Source organism: Heliangelus exortis, chromosome 28 (assembly GCF_036169615.1).
Source record: "Heliangelus exortis chromosome 28, bHelExo1.hap1, whole genome shotgun sequence".
NCBI lineage: Eukaryota > Metazoa > Chordata > Aves > Apodiformes > Trochilidae > Heliangelus > Heliangelus exortis.
Window position 1 is genome coordinate 348,913 of NC_092449.1, and position 14,013 is coordinate 362,925.

The window sequence follows — 14,013 nt, forward strand, 5'->3', positions numbered from 1 at the left end:
CGCAGCGGCGCAGGCCAAGGCCGGGAGAGGACAAGCTCTGCTCCTGGCACCGGGGATGGCTCTGCCCAGGCTGCCCACCGCCTTCTGCACCCACCGCCTCCCCGGGAGCTCCCCTCAGGCCCGAGGACGAGGAGGGAGGCGCAGACCCCGCGCACACCCTCAGAGACTGCGGGAGGGGAGGCTGAAGCGACGCCTGGAGCCCCATCGCGCTGTTCCAGGCCCCTTTCCCCCTGTTCCTGGGCCCCTTCCCGCTCTCCCCGCTCCAGGCCGCCGCCGCCGCCGCCGCCACACGCGCAGCCCCCCTTCCCACGGCGCGCGGCGAGAGGCCGCCCTCATCCCGCGCTTGACGGACGGGCCTCCGGGCCAATGGGACGCGGGACACGTGCTCGGAGCAGCCAATGGGAGTCGGTGGGCGGGCTGGGGGTGTGGCCGGAGGCGCTGCGAGCGGCTTGTTGTGTGCGCTGCGGAGCCGTTACCTCCCGCTGCACAGGCCCTGCCGAGCCGGCCGCAGGTGAGGCCGCGCAGCTCCGGGCTCCGGCGCGGTGCCCGCAGAACCCCTGGCGCCTGCCGTGGGGCCGGCGCGGGCAGGAGCGGGAGCGGGTTGGCGGGGGCCGTGATAGCGAGGCCGAGGCCTGGGCCTGCAGGGGGAGAGCTGGGGCCTGCGGGGGGGAGGGGCCAGCCGACGGGGGAGCGCGGGCCTGGGGCGGCCAAGCTGGGGCTGCGGCCTGCGGGCCGGAGGCGGGCCTGCAGCGTGCGGGGCTGCAGCGTGCGGGGCTGCGAGGGCCTCTCTGAAGTGGATGGGGCACGGGCGGTGGAGGAGGGGCCCGAGGCCTTCGCGCTCGTAGGCCACAAGGCCGTGGGTCTCGCTGCCTGGGGCTGCCGCGGAGGGGGCCGGCCCTGGCCCCGGGCGCAGGCCTGGGCCTGCGCCTCGTCCAGAGACTTTCTTCTTCAGGGTAACGTTGTTGTCTTTCGTATTTATTTAGTTTGTGTCGCCATTGACAGAGTTTTTAAATCTCCCACCTTGAGTAAGACTGGTATGTCTTTATTGATTCGCGCGTCGGAGGGTGTGCTGGCTAATGTCGACGATGTGCGTTGATATTAATGTTAATGTCGTCTGGCTAATATGGCATAAGCCTACAAACAGGGTTAAGTAGTCCTGTGCTAAGTGCTTTTGGCCGGAAGAAATCGTGACTAAAGTAGAAGCCCACTATTGTTAGTACTCGTGGGAGGCCTTTCAAAGTAGGGCGCTTACCATTTTTTAGCGATTGAAGAGGCAGGAATGTGTTAGGGAGCCATTCAGTGGCAGGACATGGGTGAAAGGAACGTGTGTAGAGGTAGTGCAGAGAAAGGGCCACAGAGCCCTGTTGGAAACGTGTGGAACAGTGTGCAGGCTACCATGTACTGAAGTGCTGGGTAGTGGAGCAGTTATTTGTTGTATCTGAGGCTTGCTGAGAAGGGAAGCATGTTTTGTTCCATGGAGAACTTGTGCGGGGATCCTGTGGTACCTGTGAGGCAGATAAAAGGAGGAAAGAAACGGGAAGGGTAGAAATTCATTCCGTTTATTAATCTTGTTGGCATTTCATCACTTTTTGGTGGTCTCTGGATTTCCGTTCCTTTTTCTTTTTCTGCTCTGAACGTGGATGTTAACTGCTCACATTGCTCAGCTCTTTCCTTTTTACCAGCCTGCTGTTCCCTAGTACTCGTGTGTTAACCACTTGTCTTTCTAGATGTGTCTGTATCTCTTTGGGGCAATGCGCATATTCTATAGACTTTTATAAAACCGGTGTGGTTGATGCCAATTCTTAGATTTCTGCTGACTCTTGGGTTATGTCTGTGTTGTATGATAGATAACTGGATTTAGATTCCTGAGCTTGTAAGTATGCACAGCATGATATTTTACTATGCGATTGTCTTAATTTCTGTTTTGAAATAGTATAACTGTATTTATATAGTGATGCAAATGGGTCTGTGGTTTCATGATTCAAAGTGTTGAGCAGCCTGAGTTACAGAACTCCTGCCTGCTCTTGCAGTAGGCTCTCCCCTTGGTTGGATTGGAATGTGAACAGGAACCTCTTAAGCTGGTATCATTGTTAAATATATTGTATAGTGAGTTTATAGCCTTCATTATTTGGGCCTGCTGTGGGTGGTTCTGCAGCAGGTAGATGTGGCTACATGGCTCTCCTCTGGGAGTTGTCTGATGCAGTGCCAGGTTTGTGGGAACAACAGTAGTAATAAGCACATTCTAAATAAATATGGATATTGTGCATAGCATTTTTCTTAACTTCGTGTCTGCTGAATGTGGTCGGTGTCTTAGTGTGCCATGAACGTGCTGCACACTCCTTACCCAAACACTCTTTTTATTTGCCTGTTCCTGAATGCTCTGTTACTTTCTTCTTCCTTAAAAAAATCCCTCCATGTCTTGGTGTGTCAGAGACAATCCTTCTGCTTTCAGAATCTGTTTCTTTAAGCTGTTGGGCCAGCCTGCTTTTTTTCCTGAAGCTTTGGTTCAGGAAAACCAAAGCTTCCTGGTTGTTGCTTTGGTTGCTTGTTTGTTTCAAGCCCTTTGTGAATTCATTAGAGTTGGATGTTGTACTGACCACACATATATATTGCTATATTTGCAGACTTGCAAAAAAAAGATATTTAGGTAAGCTGTTCTCTTTGCACTTGCCAGTACTTTTGAAAAAGCATGGAAGGCAGCTGCAGGTGACTGCTGAAAATTTAAGCATTTAGGAAGAGTGACATAGTTCAGCAAATGAGAGGTGTTAAATTTTGCCTTCTGTTGGGAACTGATCAGGCTACTTCTCATTTTTCATGGATGATTCCGTAATCCAGGCACCTGCAAGCTTCCAACTGCTGGCCTAAATGATCCATTAGATTATACAACCTTGGTATATGTAGGTGATGTATGCAAAAATAGATTTTAAGCTTCTTTTGGTTTTTCTTTTTTTTTTTTTTTTTTTTTTTTTTTTTTTTGTTTTGTTTTTTGTTTTTTGTTTTTGAGGGGGTTGGGTGGAAGTAAGCTATGCAGACATGGCACAGATGTTCTTCACGTGTGTGATTTTGCTACTTTTTATTTTCCTAATATTAGTAGCAGTGGCATAGTACATATAAAGTATAATATTCCTCTCAGCCATCATATCCATAGTCTCCATGTCGGAGGCAGTAGTAAGTTGTGTTGTCTCATGAAGCCTTTAGAGTTTATTTTCCTTGTGCTGGTGAACAAGTTGGATGCCATCTCCTCTTCCTGCACTTGCCTTCCTGTCCCATCACATGGAAAGTACCAGCTGCTAATCCAAGGATGGATCAGTGTGTGGGGCAGCTGCTGTCAGGATGTGTCTGTAGCCCAAAGTTCTTATGTCCACTCTTCACCTAAAGCAAATGTCCTGTCCATAGGAAAGGAGTTGTTCCCTCAAAGCACAGTTCTTTGTCTCCAGATATTTTTTTTGTAGGTGAAAAAGTTGTTGAAGGCAATTACTGGACACTCTGACACTCTCTAGAACAAGGAAGATAACTTCTTTCTTTTTTTTTTTTTTATATCTTTTTATCATAAACCTGTAATTTTTAAAATACCAGTGCAGAAGGTGAGAATCTTCAGATGCAAAAAGTTGTCCAGCTGTCTCTTCGCTACTTAAGAACACAGTTATATTAACTGTCAGAATAACAAAATAACTCTGGAAGGTGTTGACTTGAAGCTCTGAGTAGTCTGTAGTCTGCTCTCTGTCTGGGCAACTGTTAACTCTTAAAGACAGGGAAATCTGAAATCTCACTACACAGGTGGAGTGTCTTAGCCCTATAGTTTCCAGTTGCCCTTGCTTGGGCACTCCAAGCAGAGATGATGTTGGGAGGCCCTGATCCTCCCTCCTGTCTCCTGTTGGCAGTCATGGCCAAGTCTGGATCTGATTTCTGACTGCATCCCAACTATGATTAATTTTGTTTTGATGAGCTGACTATAGTTCATCAGACTGCTGGCAAAGTGAGGTCATTCCTCTGAAGTGTGCAGTTAATTTTTTCACCTGAAATACTTTTGTCTCTGAATGGCAGTATAAGCACTGACAAAAACATTTACCTTGGTGATATTATATGGACATGAATAAAATCAGCTAAAGGGAAGTATTTAAAATATTTTAGACAAATCTGGTTGTTACAGTATATATAAACCCACTTTGAAATATTAAATTTTTGTTAGTTGAGATGTGTTGCATTAGTAATATACTTAACACTTTTTATGCCTATTATAAACATAAACAAAATAAAGAAGCTTAAAATGTGTTGTACTAGAAATCAATGGTTTAGCATGTGGAAATAAAGTTTGTTGAAACTCAGTAGTAGATTTCAATACTAGCCACTTCTGGTGCAGTGATATTTTTATTGTCAGAACTGACATACATGTTGGAAGCTTAAATTTAGTCAAAGCTAAGGAGAAAGAGGGCAGTGTCTTTGTTCCATGTTTGTGAAGATAAAGACAGTCAATGAAAAGGTGAGATCTGTTAACTCTGAAAAATCTGAAGGAGTGTCAGGGAGAAAGGATCTATTTGGTTGCCAGATTTACAAACAGAAATTAAACATTAGTGTGGAAGGAACATACCGGTGCAGGTTAAGCAACTTGTGTGGTTAACAGGTAAAGTTTGATTGCAAAAGAATCTTCCTGTCTTTTTGTTTGTTTGTTTGTTTGTTTTTGACAAAACCCCCATGACAGCATGGTTCTGTAGACCAGTTTGTTGTATTCTGGGGGATGGGGGTTGGGAAGAGTACGTGTGCCAAATGAATCAAATTTCTCCTGTTTGCTGACTTAAAATATTGTGACAGTGGAGGAGAGCTCAGCTGAGGCAGTTATGTGAGAGAATAGTCACCTTACTGATCACTGTGGGACAATCAAAAGAGAAGTGGGTGGCAGTCCAATTTGTGGGATGGAATCTGTGACACCTTACTCTCTGCCTGAGTTTTCCTGTGTACCAAACAGTGTGGGCTGTGCCAAGGAAAGGTAAGATTGATGCTCATGAGGTACAGCAGCTGCCAGTCAGCTTAAGTGCAATAAACGAGAAAAGGTGAGATCAAGATTCTTCTGTCTGGTTGTGGACTTGCTTTTTGAAAACAACATCAGGCATCTCTCAAACACAAGCACACTGCTTTGTATCTAAATTATTTTTATTCATTAGGAAAGCTTAAGCAATATCACCTGCCTTTGCAAGTACACATTGAAATAATCTGTTGAAAGGCTTAAGCATGCAGCTCAGATCTGAGTTGCGATTTGAAGTGTGTGTCCTAATCAGCACACATACACTCTAGGATAACCTTTTTTTGTCAAACTCCATGGTTTGTTTTTTTCTTCTCATATGCTGTAGAAGTGTTATTCTTGAATTAGAGATCTAATGTGTGGATTTTGTGCTGTTTTTTTTTTCCCCACTCCCCCTGCTCCCACTTAGCTTTTAGTGTTTGATCAAGATGAAAGTCCTGTTACTTGAAGTAATATTGAATGCAGCTTGAGTCCAATAGCAATGGGTCTTGTGCTGTGCTGTCATTGACTTGTAGTCTGTATGGATGCTTATGGAGAGGTCAATGCTTGTGGGGTGCAATGTGGAGAGCTGTTTGGGATGTGAAAGGAATTTGTGTAAGGAATAAACAGAGTTTTCATGCAGATTATGGGGTAACAATCAGTTGTATGTAGGGAGGCCTGGATTAAAAAAATGGAGAGTTGTATTCTGGCTGTAGAGCATTGAGAAATATTTTTTCTGGGAGGCATGGAGGCCTGGTGGAGGTTTTTCTGCTAGTGTGGCTTCTAAAGTTAAACATACTTTATATTTTATAGTGAATTCTGGAAAAAAAACATGGTTGTTTTTTCCCCCCAGTCACTGTCCCTTCTGTGTCTTCTCAATCCTGTCTCCACAGCTGGCTGCAAAGTAATTTTTTGCTTGGTGTTACTGTGCTGGATCATTCCTGAAAACCGTTTTCCTGAAACGGTTTCAACGAGCAGAGGCTCTGCAGGCTCCTGAGGCCCCTCTGTGTGTACAGAGTTGCTTTTGGCATGGATTCAAACCTCAACATCTCAGCACCTCTGCATCTGCCTTTTGCAGCTGTGTGGATTGGTTTGGCATTTCCCTTGATGTAGCAGTATCATTTTTCTTGTATTTCATGTATGATCTCCAAGGAAGACTGCTCAGCAGCTTTAAAATGGAGTGGTAGAGCAGTGTCCAGGACAGAGAGCTGCATTTGTTGTTTGCCTCTGAGTCAGTCAGGGGAGGGTGCATGTTAACAAATCTCATCCATGTGCTGTATAGCCCTGAAGTTCTACTTGAAGGACCCCACCAAGGTTCCTGAGGTCAACCAGTGTATTTAAGAATGAACCCTTGAGACTGAAGTTGCTCAGGGCAGCTCAGTGGCAGAGCTCTACCAAAGTCACCTTTTCTGGTGCAGGTTCCCTGTTCATTCATCAGTATTGACCCCAACAAGGAGACTTCCTCAGAATAAGGGGCTCTGTGAGGCATCCTTGGCATCATATGTCTGAGGGCATCTTACACAAGGAAGAACAAGGCTGCCTTTTCAAACAAGCTGTGGGTTATTTAAAAAAACAAAAAATGAAACCAACCAACCGACCAAAACCAAATATTTTAGGAAATGCCCTGCAGTGGAATTTAGGCTTAAAATGTCCTTTTCTTGGGACATAGCATTGAAGGCCTTTCTTTTTTCTTTTTTTCTTTTTTTTTTTTTTTTTTTTTTTTCCTCCCAGAAAGGCTGCAAGGTACCACTCATTACTGGTAGCCCTCCCAAATGGAGCTGTTAAGTCTTCTTTCCATCCTTGACCTGCCTGCTCAGAACTGAGGTGCATTCAGGCTTCTGATATGTGTCAAGGTGGACTGATGGAAATCAGTTAATTAAATTATAGATCCAAGTGAGTTTCTAGGTCTGGTTCTCAAGTCTGGAATATTTACTGATGAAATTTGATTGTTCCCTCTTTGATAAAGAAATATTAGGAGATTCATTCAACATATATCAGTTAGAACAGAGCAAAACCCATGCTTTCTTAGGTAGCATTTCTCACTTTATGCAGACTGACCATCTTATACCACCATGCCCTTTTAGAATTCTTTTCAATATGTGAAAGTTAACACTTCTTCAGGTGCTGCTTTTCTTCTCACTGGCATGAGAACTTTTCACCACTAGTGGGGGAAGTGGTTTCCCACTAACCTGCAGGATGGCCATCAAGTGTTAGTTGAGTTGCTTAAGAGCTTAGTGGAAGATCAGGAAGAAAAAGAGCCATCTTCTCTCTGACCACTCTGCTCCTTTTACTCTGTTGTCCTCATGGTATGCTGGGGAGTTTTTGCATTTGGTATTTGTTTGTGATGCAGCAGATATATGTTGGCAGATATGGAAAACACAATTTTTTTTCGTTACTTGTTGCTTTGGACGGTGTAAAAATATATAGCAACTTCATAAACTTGTCAGGAGAGTTGTGGCAGCAGAAGTGATTTGTACCATGTCTTGGGCAAATTTGGTTAAAGTGAAGGAAATTTGAACTTGTAAACCTGACGGGAATCTTACGTTTTCTTCCTTTGCTTACTAAATACTCCCATAGCACTGTACAGCTTCCGTAGTCTTCCACATTATGCTGTATTGTGCTTGTAGAACTTGAATTTTATACAGGACAGGACAAGCAGATTTGCTTTTTATTAAAACAAATTTGAAAACATAAATTGTCTGGTTTTATATCTCATGTATGTTGAACAAAGAAGGTTCAGCTGCTTGGAGTGTTGTTTAGCAGAAGGAAACTTTTCTGAGGTTGTTCTCAGACAGCTGTGACAGAGCTGGAATGGAACATGTATTTAAAGACATATTTTCACAGCACAACTGAGACAACCTTGCAGCTTAAAATTGCTCAGTAGGGGAGTCTCCTCTCCTGCTTCTGGTTTTGCAGTTTCTCATCTTGCGCTCCTATCCTCTGGCATTAGCTCTGCTGCTTATCTTGCTGCGAGGAAAGCAGATTAAAACTGCTGACACAACAAGAGGTGCTTCCCTCCTGGTGTAGTTTTCCATTGCTTTCATGATACAAGTTGGTTATCCCGTGGGCAGAAGGGTGCTGGGACTTGAGTTAACATTTGAAACACAGAAATGAGGGGTAGAAGGTTAATCATCAGGTGAAGTGGGGCAAGACCTCTCTCTCCAAGCTGTTAATACTTCAAGTATTAAAAAGATGAAAAAGATTTAAAAAAAGACTCAGTTTAAATCTATAATGTGCTAAATGTTAAGTGTAGTTATGGTTTATTTTAAAACTGTGTTCTGTTTGGTTTTTTGTTCTTTTGTTTTTTTTTTAAGAAAATCTGGCCTTTGCAAGAAGAAAATATGAAAATAAAAGCCAAACATGACTTAACAGTAGCTGCTGGTGAAGGGACTGTAGTTGCTGTTCAGGACTTTTTCCATGATTCAGCTTCCAGTTGTGGCAATGCAGTCCCTGGAAAGGCTGATCCTTTAGTAGATCCTAATCAATAAATAAAGCCACAGCCCTTAGCATAGAGGGCAGCAGTATCTGTAAAAAAAGCTGTAAGCTGATGCTACATGGGTGTCTTGTGGTGTTAATGGTTTTAACTCAGAAGCACCCTGTTTGAGATCCGTAAGTAGTCATGTGAATTCTTCTGACCCACCTTGGGTAGATGGAGCCAGTATGAAGTCCAAGAGATCCAAGGCTTGCTGGCTCACAGCCTTGGGATGAGCTGGAAGCTTTGGCATCCTCTGGATGCCTCACCTGATGTTCTACTGGTGGCTGAGAAGCAGTGTCTTAAACTGTTCTAATTTAGCTCAAATTTATCATCCCTTCAGGCAGGATTATCACTCTGCTACTGGTACTTGCTTTAGTTCATCTGCTCAGTTCCCAAGCAAACTGCAGCTAGAAGAATTTTAATCGTAGTTGCTGATGTACAGCATCTTATGTTACTCTTGTGGTCAAATGGGTGTGTTGGCCAAATTATTAAACACCAAGCTAATCTTTGAACCTGTGGTAATTCATTCTTATGGGATGGCACTTAGAGCTTCATTGAGAAGCAGATTTCATGTTGAACTGGGAAAGTTTACACTAAACTTTTAAGAAGGAAATTAAAGAGTTGCAAGCTGAATTTCTGTTCTTGAATTTTTCATTAGACTGCTCTCATGTTGGGTGAAGCATTCATTTACATTTGTTCTGGAAATACAGTGGTGTGAATCTGAATTTACAGAGTAAGCTGAGGATAGCAAGAAAAGTTATTAGCTGGGCAGGCACTGCTGAATTAGCTTTGTCCAACCAAGCTTCTGGTCATATTTCTGTAGTGAAACCTCTGGATTAAAGAAAAAACTTGATCCTCTTGGTTTAGCCATAGTTTCATTAAAAAATAAAAGTGTTTGGTCTTATGCCCCTTAATGGTAGAGTCTGAATTGGAAACACATTCATACTTAAACATTATTGCAACTTTGTGGTGTAAATTAACATTTTAAATGCTGCTCATAGGCCAAAATGTTTGAATAAAATGCACAAATGGTGATGGCTTTAGAGGAGGAGAGCTCATCAAGCATCAGGAGGCCATGAATTCACTTCAGGTTTTTAACATCTTTTCTGTTATTTCTGTGTGCTTAACAGCTGTTTTAAGAGCTGTGGAAAGTTTTGGAGGTAAAGATGTATAACTCAGACTAAGAGGATGAATAAATCAACATCAAACTTCAGAATCAGAGTCTGGTACCATAGAAGAAATCGGCTGCCTGAAATCCAGAAAAAACATACCAGTCTCTGTGTCCTGAATCTGCTAGACTTCATCTGGAATTAAGGTTGAGGTGTCAGTTTTGATTCAAGTCAAATGCTTGGATGTGGGACACCAATTTTTACCTCTGCTGTTGTGAATGCTTTGGTGTGTTCAGAATCTGTCTTGATGCTTTTTATTAGCACCTCTACCCCTTTAAGAGCTCTTTAGTGGTATTTTTATTTTTGTAAGATGTCATGCTTGTTAGTTTGAAAGAATGAATTGTTCTGGAATTTTCAACAAATAATGTTTTGCTTTGTGGGTGGAAAAAAATGCATAGTTGAAACAGTTGCTTGCTCCCAGGTTTTTGAAATAAACATTCCATCTTAGGTGGAGGAAGTTTGAGTTACTGAAGTACAAAGATCTAGAACTTACTTGATTTTTTTCTCTTTGCAGATATATTATAAAATGTCCAATGGTTATGAAGATCACATGGCTGAAGATTGCAGGGATGACATTGGTAGAACAAATTTAATTGTAAACTACCTCCCTCAGAACATGACACAAGATGAATTACGGAGTCTGTTCAGCAGTATTGGTGAAGTTGAATCTGCAAAACTTATCCGGGACAAAGTTGCAGGTATCATCTATTGCATAAGAAGTTTTTACTTTTTAGTAGACTGCTCAAGCAAATACTTAATTGAATGCAATTTAATGCTGAAATAATAAATACCAGTATCAATTTGATTACCAGTGCGTAATCAAACTAATTGCAAATATGTTCGTGACTGGAATAATTCTAAGGTGAGATTTTGAGGATTAGGAAAACAGAATACTTGAAATAAAGACTACCTTGTGTATGGTTAAGAATTCCAATTAGTACAGTTCTTAAATTTCAACAGCAATAGCCATTTCTAAAACTTATTTGAATTTGGTCCCCAACTTACTTATTCCTCCAGGCTGAGCATTTTTTATGTTTCCAGAGCTTTGAATATGCAGACAAACCTTCTGATCTGATTTTGATCAGTCAAATAAAGGTGTGGCATGTTGTCTTGAAGCTGTTGTAGTTCTTATCACTCTTCAGGAATGTAACTTGTGAATCCTTTAAATAGGATTGTTAGTAGTAGCTTTTGAAATGAGAGTAATGAATTGTTCAGATCTGTGAAATTTAATGTTTCCTTGAAAACAACCACATGCTGGTAGAGAAGCCAGTTCCATAAGCTATACCTCTTCTGTTGCAGGAGATTTTTATCTGTTCTGTGAAGATGTTTTAGTCCTTATACAAGTAAAAACCTTCAGCTACAAAATCTGGTTGTTACTCAGAATTCACAGACTCTTGGATTCAGTGGGAGAGCATGGTTGTTTCTGTAAATAAAAGTAGCTACATAAAAGTAGCTACATAAAATATGTCTTTGAATATTTTGCTAGTTGAGTATTCAGCCTATATGTTGTCAGAAGTAGAGCTTTGCTCCAGAGGCTGCTTTTGCAAGGGAAGAAGATCACTTTTTTAACAGTAATGAGGCATTCATGAATTGTCATGGCTGAGCCACACCTTGAACTTTCAGATAAGCACAAAATCACCTGCATAGTAAGGATATCTTAAAATGGAAGCAAGACTTGTTGTTATCCAAAGTTTGAGAATCTATTTCACACTGTTCCCTGTAGCACTGAATACTCTGGTAAAGTCTGGTTAACTTTAACTTGGAACTTGACAGTGCTGGCTAGTTTAAAGTCCAAAACATACACTTGTGTGCTGCAGGATTTTTCATAACCCTATGAAAAATCCAAAGTGAAATTCCTGTTAGCTTTGCACAGTCACAGACTGACAGAATGGCTGGAGGGGCCTTTAAAGCTCACCAACCCCCTTCAGTGAGTAGTGACATCTTCAACCAGATCAGGTTGCTCAGGGCCCTGTCCAACCCAACCTGGAATGTTTCCAGGGATCTACCACCTCTGGGCAATCTGGGGCAGCATTTTACCACCCTAACTGAAAAAACTGTCTTCTTTCCATCGAGTCTGAATTCTCCCCTTTCTCAGTTGAAAAACAATCACATCTTGTCCTGTTGCTACAGGACTAGCTAAAAAGTTTGTTTGAAGCATCCTCGAAGTAGTGAAAGGCTGCAATAAAGTTTCCCCACAGTCATCTCCAGGCTGAACACCCCCAACTCCCTCAGCCTGGCTCCAGACAGAGCTGCTCCAGCCCATGGATCATCTCCATGGCCTCCTCTGGACTGGCTCCAACAGCTCTGTGTTCTCCTGGTGTTGGGGACCCCAGAACTGGACCCAGCACTGCTGGGGAGCATCACCATAGTGGAGCAGAGGGGGAGAATCCCCTCCCTTGACCTCCTGGTCATGCTGCTTGTGATTTCTTTGAGTGCCTTTGGATAAAATTCTCCCTTTCTTTGAAGTGGCAGTGTGTGTTTAATTATGCATGGCTGTGCTGGTGAAACCATTTCATCTTGTTGCTACTTAATTTTTAATTCCTTCGCAACACTGTTACGAGCATTTCCCAGTGTTCTTTGTGCTCACTGACAGTTCGGAAGTATCAGTAACTTAAGAACTATCTTCTTCAGGAACCTGCTATAAGTAACATGGTTTTTTCCCTTCCTTTTGCTCTTCTTTTCTGCTCCTTCATGTGAGCATTAAGATTTCCGTACTGTAGAACTCTCCTATAAGCAGATCTGATGTTCAGCTGCCCTGGAAAAGGAACGGTCTTGTGACAGAGTTCTGTTTTCCTTGAGCCACCACTTGCATTGTTCTGACCCTGTGGCAGACTTGAAGGAAAAGAGCTGTAGAAAATCCTGTTTAGCTTGCTGACCTTGGTTTCTGTGAGGTCAGATAAATCAGAATATTGGCATGTAAGACAAAGTGGGGCTGGACAGGAGGGTGGTGATCACTCCTTTTGTAGTAATTAGACGTTTTTAGATCAGTTTATTCTTTTCATTGAAATCACAGCTTTGGTGCCCCCATGACATTCTGTTAAATCAAAGCATTTTGTCTTTGGAGTTGCTTTTATTGACTGTATTTGCAGAGTTTCGATGTCAATGTTTGTTGGATAGTGCTTATTTTTAAAAACGTCCGATATGTATACTTTTCTCAATTTAATTCTCTATTAATGTAACATGTAGGGCAGAAAATGTCTCCTGCCTGGAAGAACTAGAAGAGCACAGTTCTTCTAATTAGAAGAATTAGAACACAGTTTCTAATTACTTGTTGAACTAGTCTTAGCTTTCTGTAGACTGATTGCTTTGATTCAAGAATTGCTTTGAAAGCTAAACTTGTGTTGTTTGAGTGCAGTACTTCATTACCATCAAAATCTCTGTTGTTGGGGTTTGTTTCAAATACAGTATGGCACTGAACAGTCTCATGTTCTATATATATTAGATCATGTTTATAAAATTTGGAGAGACTCTTTGAAACGACTAGACTGCTTATCCTTTATTTTGTTACTGATGAATGCTATAGGAAGTTGAAAGTAGCAGCAAAGCATACTGTGACTTGTGAACATTTCTTGCTCTGAATTTTCTGCTTTGTGTACACATAGCTTGTTTCTAGCAGTGACTCAAGATGAACACTAAACAGGGTGCAGTGCTCCTTGAGCTCTTCCTGATCATACTTAAAAGCCAGGGTGATGGTCTCTTAATTCTCCAGCTTGTGCATTACATTCTTAAGTGCTTCCAGGCTTTGCTGAAGTTGTGATGAGTGAATTAGTGCTCAGGGGCAGTGGGCAAATATTGGATTGTTGTTGCTCACTGTACTTGTGTTTATGGTGAGCATGTCTTGGAGATCCAGAACTTTTGTAAGAGAACTGTGGAACTCCTACTGGATTTTGTTCTTTCTGTCAGATTTTAAGACTAAGGCTGCTTCCCAATATAGTACAGCACAGTGCCACTCTGAGATTAACTTTTTACTGTTATATCTCCTGGCCTTTTGTGATAATTTGTTGAGGATTGTGAGTAGCCACTGACCCAGTTCAGTTGGTGAAATCCTCTCTTCCTGTGCCTCTGGTTCAGGAGGCTGAGAGTAAGGGAAAATAGGGGGGTTTGGCTGAGCAGTCAGCACTGGTTAAATTGTAGCCCTCCAACACGGAGTGATGCCAAACTCGTGCTCTGTACTGATTTCCTACCCAGAAATGTGTTGAATCTTCTTGTCCTTGGAGCCCCTGCCTCCTGCCATAGATGATTCAGCAGCAGCAATAGGTCCTGTACCATATTTTGTTTTGGGGATGCTTGACTTGTCTGGAATGTCCAGATTCTGGAGTCTGGGTTTCCAACCAATCTGCTGTGCTGGACTCTTACAAGTGGACATTTTTAAA

The 14,013-nt window shown here is 42.5% G+C and overlaps 1 protein-coding gene across 6 annotated transcripts in view; it reads left to right on the plus strand.

Annotated features, from left to right (window-relative positions):
• The first annotated feature begins 399 nt into the window (after nucleotides 1-399).
• Nucleotides 400-14,013, plus strand: part of ELAVL1 (ELAV like RNA binding protein 1) — a 31,690-nt gene continuing 18,076 nt past the window's right edge. Inside the window, exons 1-3 of one of the 6 annotated variants that reach the window (XM_071728154.1) lie at nucleotides 403-511; nucleotides 9,602-9,786; nucleotides 10,155-10,338. In XM_071728154.1, the coding sequence (XP_071584255.1) occupies nucleotides 10,167-10,338 (172 nt within the window). In that variant the 5' untranslated portion in view covers nucleotides 403-511; nucleotides 9,602-9,786; nucleotides 10,155-10,166. Of the gene's footprint in view, nucleotides 512-706; nucleotides 954-9,601; nucleotides 9,787-10,154; nucleotides 10,339-14,013 lie in introns of those variants that run through there. The other 5 variants (XM_071728150.1, XM_071728152.1, XM_071728149.1 and 2 more) reach the window with 5 other exon arrangements.